Source organism: Colletotrichum destructivum, chromosome 2 (assembly GCF_034447905.1).
Source record: "Colletotrichum destructivum chromosome 2, complete sequence".
NCBI classification, from domain to species: Eukaryota; Fungi; Ascomycota; class Sordariomycetes; order Glomerellales; family Glomerellaceae; genus Colletotrichum; species Colletotrichum destructivum.
In genome coordinates this window covers 1,425,180-1,444,227 of record NC_085897.1, presented here as the reverse complement: position 1 = coordinate 1,444,227, position 19,048 = coordinate 1,425,180, and the positions used below count along the sequence as shown (strand labels likewise).

At 54.3% G+C, this 19,048-nt stretch overlaps 5 protein-coding genes across 5 annotated transcripts; 3 read left to right on the top strand and 2 right to left on the bottom strand.

Moving 5' to 3' along the window:
- Positions 1-2,679: 2,679 nt before the first annotated feature.
- CDEST_02641 (uncharacterized protein) lies at positions 2,680-2,958 on the top strand (the record flags this gene model as incomplete). Its single annotated transcript, XM_062918800.1, has 1 exon — positions 2,680-2,958. The coding sequence occupies one exon, from the start codon at positions 2,680-2,682 to the stop codon at positions 2,956-2,958; it is 279 nt and encodes a 92-aa protein (XP_062774851.1).
- Positions 2,959-3,632: 674 nt separating this feature from the next.
- CDEST_02640 (uncharacterized protein) lies at positions 3,633-4,324 on the top strand. The gene has a single exon (XM_062918799.1). It carries the CDS (start codon positions 3,640-3,642, stop codon positions 4,318-4,320), a length of 681 nt encoding a protein of 226 aa, XP_062774850.1. The 5' UTR covers positions 3,633-3,639; the 3' UTR covers positions 4,321-4,324.
- A 1-nt stretch (position 4,325) lies between these two features.
- CDEST_02639 (Putative galactose oxidase/kelch, beta-propeller) lies at positions 4,326-12,228 on the bottom strand. Its single transcript, XM_062918798.1, has 3 exons — positions 11,026-12,228; positions 6,916-10,862; positions 4,326-6,862 (listed from the first exon to the last, which is right to left on the bottom strand). Exons 2-3 carry the CDS (start codon positions 10,382-10,384, stop codon positions 6,630-6,632), a joined length of 3,702 nt encoding a protein of 1,233 aa, XP_062774849.1. The 5' UTR covers positions 10,385-10,862; positions 11,026-12,228; the 3' UTR covers positions 4,326-6,629.
- Positions 12,229-13,497: 1,269 nt separating this feature from the next.
- On the bottom strand, positions 13,498-15,740 carry CDEST_02638 (Putative arp2/3 complex subunit 2/4 protein; the record flags this gene model as incomplete). The annotated part of the gene is made up of 5 exons (XM_062918797.1): positions 13,498-14,510; positions 14,564-14,713; positions 14,766-15,188; positions 15,239-15,480; positions 15,538-15,740. The coding sequence occupies 5 exons, from the start codon at positions 15,738-15,740 to the stop codon at positions 14,428-14,430; spliced, it is 1,101 nt and encodes a 366-aa protein (XP_062774848.1). The 3' UTR covers positions 13,498-14,427.
- A 108-nt stretch (positions 15,741-15,848) lies between these two features.
- On the top strand, positions 15,849-19,048 carry CDEST_02637 (Putative quinoprotein alcohol dehydrogenase-like superfamily). Its single transcript, XM_062918796.1, has 2 exons — positions 15,849-15,932; positions 15,989-19,048. The coding sequence occupies exons 1-2, from the start codon at positions 15,916-15,918 to the stop codon at positions 18,852-18,854; spliced, it is 2,883 nt and encodes a 960-aa protein (XP_062774847.1). The 5' UTR covers positions 15,849-15,915; the 3' UTR covers positions 18,855-19,048.

Here is a 19,048-nt window from a genome sequence, read left to right as displayed (position 1 = left end):
GCAGCCAAAAAGGACAGAGATCCGGGGTTAGTCCGAACTCTGGCAAATTTTCTCGCGATGCATCCGATTTGAGGGGACAATAGATGGTATTACATGCTACCTACGATGTACACGTGCAGTACGATATACACTAGAGTGTGGCTGCTTCTGAAGTTCATGATCCATGTCACTTCTGGCCTGCATGTCAGGGCTGGAGTGGCGGAATATTGTATTTACTGGTATCCGTCCAGCTGCAAAACAGGACAAATATTATCAACGATATCGTGTGACTGAAGATCCGCAAGGCGCCGAAGGTCACTACCATTCCTTTAATCTCCAGGGGATGGATTTGCGACAAATTCCAATACTCGGAGTGCTAGGTTTGCAAACCCGGACTACGGGAACGGGAGCCGCGGTCTAGTCGATAGTCGGGTGTCACGCGAGAACGGCAACATTGGCACAGCTACTCAGAGGCCATGAAAGCTCCAATCCATGGGTGCTAACAGCAAGGCCTATGTTGGGCAAGCGAAAGACAGCAAAAGTGCTCTGTAATCCTGCCGGTGGCTTTCGATATTGCCTTCGTCCACATATGGAGAGGGTCGGGGGCGCAAGGTGTCAAGGTAGGTATGTGGAGGTCCCGCCCCTCTGGCGAATCGATTTAGTACGCTCGTCCCTGAAAGCGCAGCGGGCGCCCATGATGGTGCACGAGACATGCAGACGGTCACCTCGAAGAAAAAATGCTTGTAGTATAGGCACCTCGCCGCTTGCATGAACGTCATCGGAGGAGGGCTGGCTTTGCTTCTTGTCCATGCTGTGGACGGCGGTTGAAGTTGTGCGTCTTGATTGGAGGCGGCTATTGAGTTGCATGCAGCTGGTGGGCTGTGTTGACTGATTAGTGTGCGTGGGTACGTATTCGGCCTCCCATTGAGTTCAAATGCTCTGGAGGATTGCATCGGTACGGCGCCGCGCCGCAGCGGCACCCCTGGCGGACCATTTGGCGGCCGGGCAATGTCACGGAGGCACTTGAGTGTGGTGGGAGGAGTGAAAACAGCCAACGAGCGCGGTTGCGCTAGTGTACGGCTAGCTGCACGCAGCCCCAGCGTTGGATTGGGGCGAGGTCCGCGAGCCTGTCGAGATGGGATCTTCAGGGTCCTTCAGCTTCCCTACGAGCAATCCAGGAATGAGAGGAAACGAGCCGCCCACCCCCGGACCTTCTTGATGGGGAAAACCACGTCTGGACTGTGGAAAACTGGACTGGTGGCAATGTAATGTGCAGTGGCTGTCAACGCTTTGTTGGTGACCGGCTCAAGAGGGAGAAGGTGCATGTTTGGGAGTCGACGCGATGCGATGCCACATTACCATTCCGATAGGTGTCTGCGGTCTCTGCATAGCTCCTGGGCCGAGTGCTTTTTTTCACCAAAGATCGATGCCCAAGTTCCAAACGGCTTCGGTCAAGGAGGGTGTCAATTGATGTAGCTGCTGGGCGCGGATAGCATACAGCAGCATTGTGGACTGAGATGGTAGTTGAGTTGGATTCGGAGGGATGAATGGATGAGGGAGCATATTGTCCCTTGCGAGACGCCCTCATCCTGGTCATTCCCAGCAACGACCGTCGTGCCCCCCTCCCCGCAGTCACCACCTCACCTTGCTTGCTACCTGCCCTGTATGCCTGTGTCGTGTAGATGGCATCCAACCCAAGCAAGAAGGAGCCCTGGTCTTGGTGACTGCATAGGCGCATCACCAGCTCCTCCGTCCCCGATGCAAGTCATCGTCACTTTCCAAACACACCGCCAATTCGTCAATGTTGACGAGCGAATGCGGACGTGGGCATAAAGCCAGCAGAAGAGTTGGAAGGAAACTGGGGGGTAAGTAAACAAATAGTGCCACACACCCCAATCGGCAGACACGCCCGGCCGGTAATGCGCGCAAAAGTACGGATACGTGCTGCGCAGTGTCGTTTAGTGGAGGTACTTTGTGAAAGTGAGGGTGGGTGGTGTGGAGGGTCTGGGAGAGAGTGTGCTGTGGTTCGTCGTCAGAATTAACAACCCGACCTCGGTGACGTCGGTGGCTGCACGCACGGGGCGAAGCGGGGATAAACGTTCAGCGGTATTCCCAGTCTCAGCCGGCAGCCCGCGAACGTCATTAAGCCCCGGCCATCTCGAGGTTCGGCACGTCTGACTGGTCAATGGAGGACACCTGCCCTCCAGGAGGAACGCTTGAGCGTTGATTCGCTTGTTAGGGGTGTGCATCTCTAGCATGTTCTCGCTACCTATCCGTACTTTGGCATTACACAGACACCCCTACTCCCCCTTCACAGAGAAGTCGCCGCCCTAGATAGGTACAGGTGGGCTGCATACAAGCATGTGCTTCACACAGGCCCTCCACTGTGTGATGAGATGATGCCTAAGGAAGCAGGCTCGGTTCGTGCAGTGCCGTGAAAAGAACTGGGTTTGTAGCCTGCGTTAGATCCGTCCTGTTCTTCGTTACGTACCTCATGGGTATGTCACTGAGCATTGTAGCAGAATATGAAAACTGTCGCATCGTGCTAATTCCTTCCGCTCAGGGGACCCTCGACACACTGCACCCTGCTATTGGCTTCAAGGCTCACACTCCACTGAAAAGCCACTAGCGATAGAAAGGGCAGCGCATTTCTATCCTTACTGAAGTTTCATCTTCCCTGTCGAGGTATTTCATCTCATCATGTCTGCAAGACGAGCAGCAGAACAAGCGAAACGATATGCGATGCTGTGTTTTCTTCTTCTTCCCTATCTGCCGTTTCTATTTTTCGCACCTCCCTCCACTCGTCTGTCTTTCAGACCCATTTTCTCGAAACACAAGATCTGCGGCAGGCCTCCCCAGCTCACCCGTTCCAACTGCTGCTGTTTCCTATCCCAGAGTCTACAGCTCAACGGCCCGCAAGGATGTCCGTATCTCTCCGTAGCCCGTGTCTCTGTCGCCTTGTCTGGGACGGAAAGTTAGTGGGAGAATAGGGGTGAGGCATGTTCCTGGCACATTCGCTGCGCAAGCCACGACGTACAGGTTGATTCTCGGATATCCGTGTACCTGACCAACTACCACGACTACAATGTGCATACTGCGCGCCCATTTTTTACCGTCACTAGTGCGCATATATTTCATACCTCCCAAAGACGATCGAGCGACTCGCACTGCGCCACGCACGTACCCCTCAAGCGCTACTGGAATATGGCATTTTCGTAGATGTCCATGTTTCGACGCTGGGAAATACCATCAATTCAACGCGTGCCGCAAGTCTACGGAACGTACGCCAGCCGTGCTGCACTGCCCTCTCCTTCATTCCAAATTTTTGACGCGCACCCCTTCCTCTTCCGTCCCTTGTTGAACGACGTTTCGATGCGGCCACTCCCTCCGTCCCTCCGTCCCTCCCTCTCTCACCCCCCGATCAATTCACGCCTGTAGCCCGATGAGTCGACCCTCGAGTCAAGCACAGTGCAGGCAAGCGCAACTGATCAGCACCAGCCTTCCGCCCGCAGCTGTCCCGCCAGCTGGTCGATGCTGGAGCACTGGAAGACGGTAACACCACTCGTTCGCATCAGAGAACAGTACAACCCAGCAATAGAGAGAAGAACGAATCTTTGACTCCAAACCCGCTTCACCCCTGTATTTTGTATACAGAGTATCATGCCTCGTTTTTCGTCCCTGTCCTTTATTAGTGGCGCACAACAATGTGCCGCATCCTTTCGATCACTTGGCTCTAAGTTTCCAATAATGCGTCGCTGCGACCGAGTGGGTGGTATGGGGACCCTTCACAAACGCTCTTTACTTACTTATCCACACAATACCTGCACAGGTACTAGTGCAGTACCCTCAGTCGCCACCGCAAACCGCCGGCCGTCACTCTTCGCTCTGTACGACGATCATCATGTAGGGCAGTTTTCTCAAAGCACCCATCGTAGACCGAATCATCGTGCCCAATCGCCGCACCGAATCATCAAAGGGAACAACCTTCCTTGTCAGTCCCCCGCGGCGCCGCTCCCTTCACCGCTCAAGTCAGGCCCGCGTTGCGCCAACGGACGGGGAACAGGCCATCAGGGTTCGCTCCTATGTGGTACAGTGCAGTCCCCGTCCCCATTGTTGCATCACGCTACGTCCAATCCTTACATCCTCCAACATGCTAGCTCACGGGACCCTGCGCGACATTTTCTGAAAGTTGTTGACCTTGTTTTTTACAATTCGTTCTTGTCGCAAACTTGCATCTTATTTGTCACCAAAATGGACCACTCAACTACCCAGGGCAACTACCATGCTTGCCGTCATCAGTTCGAAGGCAGTCAATCAGCCGTTGGTATCGCCCCAGTTTGACGCCGGGTCATGCCGGCGCGGCGGAGGGGCTCCAGAGTCCTCTCCGAGATGAGAGCAATATAGCCTCGACGACGGAGGAGGACCCGATCGGGAAGCCAGCAGCCAAATTTCACTTCGTATCTGCGTTAAGGCCCTGATGCACCACCAAAGCAAGCAGACACTTACTACATAGGGCACAGGCTGTGAAAGCTAGGCACAGTACAACAAGCACTCACTCAGCGAGGCGGCAGACGATGAAATGCAGCATCATAACCAAGGCCATCGCTCTCCCATCGAATCTTACCACGGGTACGGAGCGCATGCAAGTGGCACCTAAAGTATCAAGCGTCACGTCAGAGTGCTGATAGCCGCCGTGGGCAGGAGACAGCATCACTTCTAAGGCGCAGTTCTGATGCTCTTTCGAGAAAGGGTGTCCCATTTAAGTCGGACGGCTAGTCTGATGACGAGACAGATATCCCGCCGCCCCATTCAACCTTAACATCTTATTCATCACCCAGAGACGGTGCACTGAGAGATGACCAAATAACTGAGCAATCTATACTGAGAAATTTCTCGTGCGATGCATCACGGAGTAGCCAATCATCCGTCCATCATAACTAGCCGGCGATGGATCGGGTGTAGCTTGATATAGTGTCTCACCCATATACGCAAGCCGCCTTGACATCTCAACGCCTAGTGATAGTATCGGTGTCAGATCTGGGCAAAGCTATGCCGTGAACGTCCGGAATACTTGGTTTTCTGCGATGTTTTACGACTAGCCCATTCTCCCTTGATGAGACACGGCGGCGCACAAGATCTCCCGTCACATTCGAGGTTGCACTGGGCATCGCGCAACGTCGTCATCAAGCTCCGGGTGAAGCCATCCATTACCCGGCGCAACGCCTCCGTCTGCGCTGTCGCCTACAACGTCGGGAATTGAGCTCCAGCCTCACAATTGTGGCGTGGCAAGCGTAGGGGAGGGGGGGCATGGGCATGCATCAAGGTCGGAAGAGGTGAAGAGGCGAGGCGGGCAGGTTGGCCTCGCGATTAAAAAAGTGCTACCATGTCGCTCACATGACAACACCCAGTTTGATTCATGTTATCGAGTACAGGTTTCCACCTGCTTCCATTTGTACGGGTGTGGACTGTCATCCAGTGATCCATTCGAGGGTGCAAGAGGAGCAGGTAAGGTAACAAGAACGGGTGTGGGGGGACGGTGAGACATATGGGGGGATGACAGCGTTCCAAACCTGCATCCAAATGCAAACAGAAACAAACGAAGTGGCCATGATGGTGTTGGCCATTACTTCAAACATCGTACGGACACATACGTAAGGCAAGACAAGAGGGGGGCAGAGAGAGAGAGGGAGGGCCGGCTACATGGCCAAGGCATCGCCAGGGGAGGGACACGGGTACGCACATGCATGACATACAAAATGACATTGCACACGTAGGCAATACCGATAGACATGTCACAACGATCGCAACGGGACAGTAAACGGAGAATGCCAGTTTAGTTTAACCTTTTCGGTTCCTGAATATTAAGCTACGTCGGGCGATATATCGCCATGGAGCTACCGCTAATGTCTCCGAAAGCTGAGTAGAAATCGACCTCCCTAGTCGAGACGTTCTAGCCGAAGGAAAAATTCTGCTTTCCGCCATCTGTCTGCTTCTATCCTTCAAGTTCGAAAGTCTTGATCCCCTCTCCCTTCCGGCCTTGGAAAAGCCCCAGTCCTGGCCTTGACACTAGCCATGAGACGAAAACGAAGAAAAAAAAAGAAAAATGATCCATAATGATTGATTGGGTGTTTGTGATGTTCGGGCTGTTTTGGAATTGTGTATGCGCGCGGCCAGTCGTCCACTGACAAACTAGAGGTGTGTCGAGTTGAAGCTTGTACATTCCGGGCGAGAGAACATTGCTGATTTGTGACCGAGAAGAGAAAGCGGCTAGGCGCGCGCAGTGGTATAACTAAACATGTAGACATTAAACAAGGGTCGTGAGGGTCGTGAGGAATCGAATGCAATGAAAACGAGACAGTCCACGAGGCTCTCGTCGGAGCGCATGCTGGACAACGCTGATCGGCCGCCGCTGGATGGGACAACTACCGAGAGTTGTGCTGTTACGTGTGGTGGGGGAGGGTGTGTCGAGTCGAGTGCTGCCATCATCCCTCTCAGACGTGGATAGATGATTTTGTACCTCCATTGGTGAAAGGGTTAAGCCGTGATGGTATTCTTTTCTCACCCCATGCCTATCCAAACGCCGGAAAGCAAAATTCGGGTATTAGAAAAAAGGAAAAAAGGGACCGCAAATGGAACGTTCTTCGTTGTCGCTATACCGTCGGCGCGCCAGGTCGACCCTTGCCGAGTGATTCGAAAAGCTCATGGGGTGGAATTTTCTTCATACCACCACCGCGGTCGTACATTGAAGTTGGGGCCGGCGAGTAACCTTCGCGCTTCTTACGGAGACGATCGAGGGCCATACCGGCGATGACCAGGAGGAAGATGAGGGCGAGCGATATACCGAGACCGATGAGAACGACAAATCCGAGGGCCAAGTGACGATCTAGTCAGGGTTAGCATCCAGCTTGAGATGAAGGGCAACGCTCCCTAGCTTACCATTATCGGAGAAGAAATCCTGTTTCTCAGTGAAGATCTTGGAGATTGATCCGGCGTTATTACCGCTGTTGATGGTGAGGGCGTACGGCCGGAAGGTGGTGCCGTCGAAGATGGCAGCCGACGCTGTGCCAAAGCCGGGAATGTTGAGTGATCCCGTCATCATCAAGACCTGGTTGGAGTCCAGAATATCCGTGTCGTCGTGAGACGATGTCAGGGAAAAGACCTGGAGACTGTTCATCACGGTGCCGGGGAGCAAAGTGATCCCAGCCGAGTGCCAGACGGAGCCGTCGTACTTCATGAGGTAGACAGAGCCGTTGGATGCGGTCCCAGAAACCCACAATTGGCTGCGGTCACGCGATCCAGCCGTCAAGACCTCGACAGGTCCGGGCAAAGAATCCTCCCCGGGGTAGGCGGACCACGCTTGACGCTCGGGGTTGTACATCGCAAGCACTGCCGGAGAGGTGCTGTTGAGGGTAAAGTTACCACCGGCGACGAGCTGGCTCTTGCTTGTCCAGATGAGCGTGTGGCCGGTGCCCTCCAGGTTGACACCAGGACGACTCCAGCCTGCGAGGGACGTATCGTAGTAACAGACGCCTGGGCAGCCGAGCGCGCCGGCTGAATCAAACGAGCCGGCGACATAAACTTCACCCGACTCGGGGCGGACCTCAATAGCGGTGATGGTTGCGTTACCGCCGCTCACGCCGGGCGGCTGGGTGCTGTTGAAGGAAGCGTTTTGCAGGTTGAGAGAGATGATGCCTCGCACGTCGTTGTCATTGACGCGGCCTCGCACGTTGCCACCGGCGAAGAGCAGGTCGCCAGTGATGGCAAGTGCAATGAAGGTCGAGTTGTCCTCGATCTGGGAGCCAAGGCCGGTAATTGCGTTCGAGTTGGAACCATCGATCAGCACCAAGTTGTTGGCAGAGGTGCCGTTGGTGCCTTCGGCCGTAAAGTGGCCACCGAGGATAGTGAGGTTGCGATCGTTGTTGTTGTAAAATGCACCAGTGACTACGCCCGTGACGTTGCCGCTCGAGACCGAGTCGCGCTTACCTAGTGTGCCAGAGCCCGGAGGCGAGGACTTAATTTTGATGGGAAACTGGCCAAACTTCTCGGCTAGTGTGACGGCGCCATTGGCACTGATGGTGGCAGAGGTCATGGACCCTGCGTAAAGAGATCCTCCGCTGGGAAGATCGGAGATGCCGGTCGTCAAAATGCCGCTGAAGGCAGGGACGGGGCCGGGGAGGTTCTGCAGCCAGTTATTCTGCGAAGGGACCCAAACGGCAAAACCAGAGACAGGAATGGCAGAATTGTCGCCAAACGCGTTGATCTCGCTGAAATCACCAGTGAATGTGACTACAGATTCGGGCTCAGTCTCCTTGGTGATGTTGACGAGCATCGAGACCACGTGGGAGACCTCGCCATTGACTCCGGAACCAAGTGCAGTCCAAGTGTTGGCTGACGTGTCGTAGACACCAACGTTGCTGAGACCAGCAACCGCATTGTCTTGGGTGTTTGAGAAGACGCCGCCGACATAGAGTTGGGTGCCATTGAGCTCCATCGATTTGACTTCGCCATTGAGACCGCCGTCGAGTGCCATGGTAGCCTCACTCGCAGTGTTGATGCCGATAACATTGCGAGCAGATGACGATGTGAAGTTGCCACCGACGATGACCAAATCCCCAGCAGTTGCCAGGCTGGTAACCGCAGATCCGACGGAGAACGAGGACCCAAGCTGGTTGATCTTGGAGCTTTTAAAGTCAGTGTTCAACGTAGCAGCTGAAGGGTCGAAGTCGAAGAGGCCGTTGAGCCCTCCAGTAGAGTTAATGAGAGTGAACCCAACGCGCTGAGCAACGATGGTCATTTCGTCGAGATTTTGGCCAGCCAAAGGCGCAAGAGTAACGCTCGGTCGGAAGCCATCTGCGGAGCTTGCCTCGATGTATCCGAAATAAATCTGGTCGTACTTGTCGAAGTTGTTTGTCTGGTAGAGCGATGTTGTGAACTTGTCATTGCCGGAAGGCGACATGATGCCAGTGATGTTCACCTGCCCACGGGTAGTGCAGGTAGCGTCCTGTAGGCAGCCGGGGGTGTACAGGTTAACGGAGTAGTTGCCGGATTCCTTCAGATCCGGGAGAAAAGTGACCGAGGCGGAGTTGGCGGTAATGCTGCCAGAGAGCTTCGCAGTAAGATACTGGGAGCTGCTTTGCAGAGAGGGTGACGTCGACCAAGGCCCAGTTGCAGTGGCAGAGGACTTGGTATCGCTGTCGGAGCAGGCTGGGGCGTTGAAGTCATTAATGGCATATGAGTTGATGTCATCCTCGAACAACTGGATGCCATTCAGCCCGCCACCGGATCCGTAGAACTCCGAGATGTCGATTCTGAACGAGTTCATACCAACGAGGTTGACGAAGTGGAAGTCCTGGAACTTGACGCTGGTATTACTGGTGAGAGGGCACTCACTCGTGCACGACGCATTCTGTCCGGTCGATGGGTCCAGGTACGTCATGTTGAGAATACCGCCGAGAGGCAAAGCGGTGAAGCGGAACGTCTTGGTTCCTCGGCCATCCTGGTGGGTGTTCCAAAGTCTGAGTTTCGTGGGCTGGAAACTGAAACCGAAGGTAGCCTGCCAGAAGCCCGCCGAATTATCGCGCAGCAGCCAGGTGCTGCCCGAACCATCAACTCCTTTCGTCTTGCAGATGATGTTGCGAGGATCGCTGAAGCCGGAGGTAGATGTGCTCGAGGCCGAGGTAATATTAGCACTTGACACATTGATAACCTGGCCATCAGGGGTGCTAGGGGTGCTGGTGTTGCCGAGGCCAGTGAAGCTGCCACCGAAGACAATGTGACCGTTGGAGGCCTTGGTGATGGACGAAACAGGACCGTTGAAACCAGCAAAAGGAAGATTAGTCCAGCCCTCTGTGCCATACCAGGCAATTGCGTTGGTTGAGTTTGCGCCACGGAAATTGCCTCCAACATAAACTGTGTTGGCCTCTTGGTCGCAGAGCAGGGCATTAACCTGACCTGACAGACCAGCCAGAGGCGTGATTTCAGATGTGTTGGGGTTGAACAAAGCGATGCCCTGCGACTGAATGCCATCCAAGCTTGTGAAGTTGCCGCCAATTACCACTCCCTGAACCGCTCCATTGTTGAGTGTAAATGTGCACATGTCGTGAATTGAGGCATCGGTTGAGATAACCGACGCAAAGGCGCCATTAGGTAGCTGAGCCAGCAAAGATTCACTTCCGTTGGTGCTGTAAGGCTTCTCATTCTGTTCCTCAAACTGGTAGAGAGAGATACCATTGAAATCACCTGCCACGCCGATTCTGCCAAGCTGGGAAAGGTCGAGGTTTGCATTGGACACTGGGGTGAACTGTATCGCCGCCGCCAAGGAGGGTGCCAGGACCGCAAGTGCCAGGATATTTGAGTGCTGCGCACGGCATCGCGCTGATGGGCGCTTGCTGAATAGTAAACGCATCGCGCTATTGCCGCACAGTTGGAAGGAGAAGAATTCGCTGGTGTATGTGGTTGCTATGTAATGAAGTTTTTCGAATTGGGGTGTCTCGACGATTGAGAATCGGACTGGGTGTCGCGTCGCATTTGCAAAGGATTATTTTTGCGCGCTGACCATCGCAAGAATAATGTATTCTCTTTTACTTGATCGGTCGGCAGATTCGGGGGCGCGTCAAACAATCGATGCAGCGAAATTAGGCGTAGAGAGGAGTGAAGTTGAGTCGAGTCGAATCGGTGAGGACTTTTTGACGAAATAATCGGGGTAAACGAGTGTCTGGTGTTGGATGGAAAGAGAGAAACAAAAGAAAGCTGATTCGTCGCCCAGTTCTACTGTTGTAGTGAAATGTGTTAGAACTGGGTCGTAGCCATTTGATGACGATGACAACGATGGCAAGAAGAGAAGGAGAGAAATGAGAGAGAGAGAGAAAGGTAGAGATAGCCCCCTGCTCTTTGTCTTCCGCAGTGTTTTGTTTGTTGGAGAGGAAGGAGAGAGGCTGAGCTGCCAGGCGAAATGGGGCCGGAGGGGAATTGGAATGTGCGGGCCCCACCTGTACCTGCCCGTACCTGCGCCAGGGAAATTGGTGGTGAGATTTAGGTTGCACTTACCTCCTATCAGAGCACTGGCACCTTATTTGGGCGGTGCGACCACGGCTGCTGATTGTGCTCGGATGGGTTTGGCAGTCCGATTAAGCTGGCTTTGGACGAGTTTGATGGGAGCAAGCCTACGGATATAAAATGAGCGAGAAGCTTTGATGAGACACCTGATGGACCGTTTCCCCCCCCCCGGGCAGTTGGTTGTCTCGGCGAAGAAGAAACTCTTTCGGGAGCGAGGAAAAGCAAGGAAACGAGTGACCGCAAGGAAGGAAGGAAGGAAGGAAGGAAGGAAGGACGGCAGCCAAAGGGATATTTGGTGGTGAGTGGATGGATGAGTGAGTGACGGTAGGCGAGTTCGGTGAATCTGTTTCGTTTCGGTGTGATTTCGAGTGGCGAGAAAATGTCGCACGCAAAGCTTCAAGTCGCACTTGGCTTAAAAACGAAATAAGCGCGTCGTCGACCTGGGTCGATGCATGCGTGAGCGCAAACTGCTATTTGTCGTCGCAGTGTCTTGCTGCGGTGTCGTCTCTTGCCGTGACACGGGGTGAGTCCGGTTTGCTCGAGGTATCAGGAGAAGGTAAGGGCGATCGATGGTTGGGATGCCAGTGACGCCACAGAAATGGACTTAAGTAGACTTTGATCTTACGTCGACCAATGAATCTTGTCGAGACTGACGACTAGCCTGTCCACAATCTCAAGACTTTGGAGCGGCGCGGGTCGTTGGATTCCCTCCCCCTTTGATCCAAACCCGTCTGGACTCTGGAGTTCGTCCTTTCGCCCTTCCTTGTTCCTTCTGCCTTTCTCCAAACGAGGGTTCCGTGTCGTATGGCGTCGCTGCAGTCTGCCGTCGGTATTTTGCTTTTTCCTTCTTACTGGGCTTTGTCGTGTGTTTGAAGGGAGCGGTCAAGCGTTAGAAGGCGGAGGCTAGAAGACGAATTGCCTCAGGGAAGGCGTCTAATGAGAATCGAATACGAAGAGAACGCGAGCCACGATAGCCGTTTAAGCGGCCGACTGTCAGTGAGAAAATGTTAGGCAAGCGTATTAATCGGCGATGACAGAGACCCGATCAAGAGTTCCCTCGGCAGCGTGAGAGCAGTCAGCGAGACGAAAGCCAACATGTGGTTTTCGTAAGCGAATCTACTTGTGAATTCAAGACTTGGAAATGAGCGACACGAGATGTTCTACGGTTGGGATCTCGGAGGGAAAGGGGTCGAGGTGCAAACGTCGAAAGGGGAGGGGAAGAGAGGAGCAAGCGTATGTCAGGTACCACCTAGGAGAGGAAAGTAGCTCAATTCGTTCTGGCCTCGGGTCTCACGCGTCGCCGCAATCGGCAGGGGTTAATGTCGAAAGATGCTGGGGTTTTCGGCGCTGTGGGGATGTCACGGCAGGTACTTCTCTCACGGAACCAAAATCCAGTTGAATTTATACTATATTAGATGAACTCACCGCATAGCACAATCGACGTATTCGCGACCCTCGTCCAGACACATCGCGACAAACACAGGACAAAAGTTCTCCAAAAATTAATAATTAATAATAAAAAAGGAGGGAAGGAACAACATGAGGGACGTTGTTCGCCCTCGGTGCTCCTTTTTCCGACCTCTCTTTTCTCAATCTGGGGCATGGTTGATGACCGCCGTTAGTGACCTAAGCCCCTATGCATGTTATTCCTACAAACAGCTATGCCTATTGCTGTGTACCAGAGCCTAGATAATGGACGATTGGTGGGGATGCAAAGGAAGCTCGGGCCTTTAGGAGTAAAATCGATCGAGAACGCCGACTGGAGCAGATGTATCTGGTGCCAGGTCCCGCTTCGTAGGTAGTGCTAAAGCGCGCTGATGCGATGAGATGCCCTGACTGGTCTATCTCAAGTTGCACTTGCAGTAGCGTCAGGTACAGGCTCGTACCGCCCGCCCGCCCACAGCAACTGGAAAAGGCATCTGGACAGTGGTTCCACGCTGCACAAGTAGTTGCGATGGCAGCAGGCCGGGAACCTTGGCGTCCATCCGGTTTCCCCCCTTCGCGCTTTGTCTGCCCGGTGTCGCAAGACGTCCCATGCGATGCTCAGGGGGACTGTCTCCTTTTTCTTTAGACGATGATATCTCTCCCAAGATGTCTGTGAAGAAACAACTCCAGAACCACCGTTGAAAGGGGTATGGCTGGCTCTTTTCGTCCGGTACTTTACTTGCAATGCGAGCGTACCGGGGCAGTCGGGCGTCGCGGCATGGACCAAGCCTCCGTCTCGCTCCAGTTTGCTGTGTCGTCCAAGGTGACGAGGGGCATACCGCGCCCCGTTCCCAAACCGATTTGGTCTCACTGCCCATCGTCAGTGGGGGTATCCCAGCTCCCAGCGACGTCGCTTTCGCCAGTTGACTCAGTCCTGCGGCACACCCATGCTCGTTACCGTCAGGACCGTCGTGTACGGATACGCTACACTATATACTTGCATGCCGGAGTGGTTGTCGATACATTCGACGTGGTTTACGATTCGTCGGTTCATCCGTTTGATTCAGCTTTGTCGTCCCGGTATTCGACAGATCACCGACATCCCTTTGCGAACTCGAAGCAGGGCAACTCAAACGTTCTACGGACATGTGCACGCCGGGCACGGTGCGAAGGAGAGACAGAGTGGGGCTCCCATTCAATGCCGGCGACAATTCCGACGAAACGAATAAGGCATCCACTTTGTAGGATCCTTTATAAAGCCGCAAATTGCAGTGCAGAGACATATGCATGGCCCATTGCAGCAACTTCTAAACTCGCCTTGCAAACAAAAAAGCCCAAAGCTGTCCCACCAAAGCCCCCGTAGGGAGATGTATCGGCTCTGGCATGTCTATACTTTGGACGGGAAGTTGATCGTCCTCATAAATCAGAACTTTGCTAAGCTCGTGATCCGTCACCTCATCGTTCCCATCTCAACAGCTCAAATGGATGTTTTCCTATATGCCATCAATAGTGCAGTGCATTGTATTAGCACGCAGGTGCCTCGCGTACAACACTCTCGTCGGTGTCGGCCGGTGTCTCAAGGTAGAAAGCGCGTGGACTGGAAACGTCGATCCGGCGCGTTATCCAGGCGCGGCGATTGACGCTTCCAGACTGCACCCGTCCACCAAGGGGTTCGCACTTCACCCGCCAGAGTTGTGCGTCTGACTGGGCCCTGGTCCAACCGCCAAGGCTCTTTAGTTTCTCACAAACGAACAGGTTCTCCTGCAGCGTGGTCATAAATCTTTATCCTTTTCTAAACAACAAAATGCCCCTCGGCCAGCCCCCACAACTCGCCTTGGGACTTTCAGCGGCTCGCATCACTTGGATTGATCAGGCATGTCACGGAGGACGGCGATTATTTTTTCGGTCAACGCTCGACCAGCGGCCTTTCCTCACTAAGTGATGCGTGTACCGTGAATCCTAGTCAGGTTACGCTCCCTGGACCTTGAAAGTCCGACCACTTGCCGTCTTGCGCTCCTTCTCTTCGCTATCTGGGCGCGCGCGGCGCAGAACTGCAGCTTGTTAGTCGGGAGCGCCCGTCGGGAGTGAAGCGGTATGCTCTTACCTTGGAGGAAGTCTGCTGTGCGCTTACGCATGCGCGAGTGGATGTATGCCTTGGACGCCTTGATGTGGTAGTGAAAGTAGTCTCGGAATGTCTGGATGTGGGAAATGACGTCGGGCATTCTCTGGGGTGTAAGATGGCGGGGAAAGAGAACTATCTCAAGAAATTAGAACAACGACAATCTGACAGTGTGCAGACCACCTACCAAAGGTAACATATCCGATCTCGCCCGTTCCAGTGTCTCTGACTCCGGGAACTCCCTGTAGCTCCAAAGGAGGGTCATTTCTGAAGAGCACCTGGGGAGCGTTCTGGATAGCCCGCCGGCGGGCATCGACGAATTCTTGGATAAAGATTTTGCCAAAGACGCGGTCGGTCTCCTCACGGAATATGGTGCTGAAGATGACGGTGACACGGTCGTGGCTGGCCTTGACGTAGATGGCCTCCTCCTCGCGGTAGTGAATGGCCATAACCTCGCCGCCCTCGCGTACACCCTGCGGAGCTTCCTCGGAGGTGTACTTGGATGCCTCCTCCTTCAGCTTGTAGTGCTCCTCGTACGCGGCCTCGAAAGGAGCAGCCATGGCGTTACGCTTCAGCAATGCCATCTTCATGATCAATGCTTCTCGTTCGTCTGCACAACTTGTCAGCCCATACAGCACCAGTGGTGGTAGTGGAACTGACCCTTGTCCTCCGGGAGGTTCTCAAGATCGATCAGAACAGAGAAGTCGTAGCCGGCTTCCGGCGGTACCACATATTGGCCATATTCCCTCTGCAGCACCTGCTCCGCCCCGTACTTCACCAGATCCTTGTAGCATCTTATTTGAATGGAGAGCTGAATCTTAGTCTTTGTCTCGGGGGTCGAGATGTGGTAGATGACGCCGTCGAAATCGGAGACGGTCTGGTCAATGTGTGCGGGAGGGGCACTGCCTTGGAAGTCAGCTAGCTCTCTAGCATTGGCGACTGAAAGTCATCTGACGCACCCGGAGAATCTCTCAGTCAGCACCGACTGTATGAGAACGTTCTGATAGTCTAGGAGAAGCATCTTGTCTGCGGCCAATTGCCCGTGTGTCTCCTGTGATGTTGTTGCGTCGTTGGTTGCTGCTGAGGCCTCGCACCTGGTGGGGCCTGACGTGGAGGTCAATGTTGCTGTCGAGTGTCGGAGCTTGGTGGCTGTGATGCTCATGCGGGGCCAGAATATCGGATATACCTCGGCTTGAATTGTTCCACACGCTTATCGATAAGAGGGAAACTTTTTTGGAAGGAAGGTGGGAGGTTCAACTTTAAAGATTGGCCATCATCGGTCGCATAGCAAAAGGAGCCATTGACAAAGGGCTGTTGGCGCCATAAATTCAGCAAAAATGGTCAAGTCATACTTGTGAGTCAGTCGAGCTTTCTCTACTATCATGAGGTATCTAATGTTGTATCATATAGAAAGTATGAGCATAGCAAGTCCTTCGGCATTGTCGCATCCAACACATCAAATCTCGTCTGGGCCCCCCTAGGCAGAGCTGGCAATGGCACTGGCCAAGCAATCGTAGCCGCGAACGAGGATGTTTTGTGCTGGGATATCAAGAAGGGCGAGCTTTTGAGTAGGTGGCGCGACGAGAGAAACAACGTACCCGTCACTGCGATCGCGCAGAGCAAGGTTGACACGGATGTGTTCGCGGTCGGATACGAGGATGGAAGCATTCGGCTGTGGGATAGCAAGATCGCGACGGTGATTGTCAACTTCAACGGACATAAATCAGCCATCACGACGCTGGCATTCGATAAGTCGGGCGTGCGACTGGCCAGCGGCTCCAAGGATACCGACGTCATTCTCTGGGATCTCGTGGCTGAAGTTGGCCAGTTCAAGCTGAGGGGGCACAAGGACCAAATCACTGGGTTGCAATTCGTCGAGCCAGAAGGACAGGTTGAGGATGAGGAAAACACGACAATGCTGGACAGCGATCCGTCTGCCGAGGGTTACCTCCTTACCACAGGTAAGGACTCTTTGATCAAGCTCTGGGACTTGTCCTCGAGGCATTGTATCGAGACGCACATCGCGCAAACGAATGGCGAGTGCTGGGCTCTGGGACTCTCTCCCGACTATAGTGGGTGCATCACGGCCGGAAATGAGGGAGAACTTAAGGTCTGGTTTCTGGACACGACGGCACTCGCCGCGTTGAAGGGCCAGGTTGACGCGCCGCAAAACACCAAATTCTTGCACGACAGAGGGACACTGTTCCGCCAACATAAGGACAAGGCCGTGGAGGTGGTTTTCCACCCGCGAAGAGACTACTTTGCAGTCCATGGCACGGAAAAGGCGGTCGAGGTGTGGCGCATCAGATCCGAAGCCGAAGTGAAGAAGTCTTTGGCCAGAAAGAGGAGGAGGAGACGTGAAAAGGCTGGCAAGGATGCGAAGGAGGATGGCGATGGCGCGGCTGAGGGCGACGAGCAAGCTGATGACATCTCCACCGCGGAGGCCAGTGACTTTTTCGTCCAGTACGTCATCGTCCGGACGGGCGGTAAGGTGCGGTCGGTCGATTGGGCTGTCAACGGTGGCAGCAAGGAGATTCACTTGCTGGCCGGCACGACAAACAACCAGCTCGAGTACTACAGCATACCCACGAAAGAAGGTTCGAAGTCGAAAAAGGAAGATGTTCCCAACTATACGCGGTCGTTGGCAGTAGAACTCCCGGGACACAGGACAGACATTCGCGCCGTGTCGCTCAGCTCCGACGACAAGATGCTAGCCACGGCCGCCAACGGAAGTCTCAAGATCTGGAACATCAAGACGCAAGCGTGTATTCGAACGTTTGAGTGCGGCTATGCCCTGTGCTGTGCGTTCCTGCCCGGAGACAAGGTGGTTGTGGTGGGAACCAAGACAGGCGAGCTCGAGCTCTTCGACGTCGCTTCCGCAAGCCTTCTCGACAGCGTCTCAGCGCACGATGGCGCTATCTGGTCATTACAAGTGCACCCGGACGGTCGATCCGTGGTGTCCGGCAGTGCAGACAAATCGGCCAAGTTCTGGGATTTTAAGATTGTCCAAGAGGAAGTTCTGGGCACCACTCGCACAACACCAAAACTAAAGCTCGTCCAGTCCAGGACCCTCAAGGTGTCAGACGACATCCTGTGTGTGAGGTACTCCCCTGATGCCAAGTACATTGCCGTCTCCCTCCTCGACAACACCGTCAAGGTCTTCTTCACCGATAGCCTCAAGCTCTATCTTAACCTGTACGGCCACAAGCTCCCCGTCCTGAGCATGGACATATCCTACGACAGCAAGCTCATCGTCACGAGCTCCGCCGACAAGAACATCAGGATATGGGGCCTCGACTTTGGCGACTGCCACAAGGCCCTCTTCGGTCACCAGGACTCCATCCTGCAGGTGGCCTTCGTCCCACACAACTCGGACGGAAACGGCCACCACTTCTTCAGCAGTTCCAAGGACCGTGTCATCAAGTACTGGGATGGCGACAAATTCGAGCAGATCCAGCGCCTCGACGGCCATCACGGTGAGGTCTGGGCCATGGCCGTCGGCCACACAGGGAACTTCCTCGTCACTGCCGGCCACGACAAGTCCATTCGCGTCTGGAACGAGACAGACGAGCAGATCTTCCTTGAGGAAGAGCGAGAGAAGGAGATCGAGGAGCTCTACGAAAAGACGCTCACCACTTCGCTCGAGCGCGACCAGGACGCTGAGGACCAGGACGGCGAGGTTGGCGCCGCCTCGAAGCAGACTGTCGAGACCCTCATGGCCGGCGAGCGCATCGCCGAGGCCCTCGAGATCGGCATCGCCGATCTCAGCCTCCTCAAAGAGTGGGAGCACGCCAAGAAGTCGAATCCGCACGCACCCGCGCCGCAGCGCAACCCCATCTTCCTCGCCCTCGGCAACATTACTGCCGAGGCGTACGTTATGAGCGTGCTGAGCAAGATCCGGGCTTCGGCGCTGCACGACGCGCTCCTCGTGCTGCCTTTCTCGACTGTGCCAATGCTCTTTACTTTCCTCGACCTCTTCGCTCAGCGATCCATGAACATTCCGCTGACATGCCGCATCCTCTTCTTCATGCTCAAAACGCACCACCGCCAGATCGTCGCCAGCCGTACCATGCGCGGCATGCTCGACGGCATCCGTGCCAACCTGCGCGCTGCACTCAAGCGCCAGAAGGATGAGATGGGCTTCAACATCGCCGCGCTCAAGGTCGTTGGCATGCAAATTCAGGAGAAGAGCGTCAAGGACTACGTCGATGAGAACTGGGATGGCGGTGACGATAGCCGAACCGTCAAGAAGCGAGCCTTTGTGCAGGTTTCGTGATTATCCGCGTAGAGGTTAGGATGCGCGGAATTAAAGGTTGGATGGCATGGGAAAAGAAAAGGAGATTAGATGGTGTCGATAATCATGAGATTCCCTGTTTTCCTATCGTTTCTTCCGAGATATCGAGGTGCGTCGCCAGGTGGTGGAACTGCATTGTTTCGGCTTCAAAAAGTGTCTTTATGTACTATTCATCC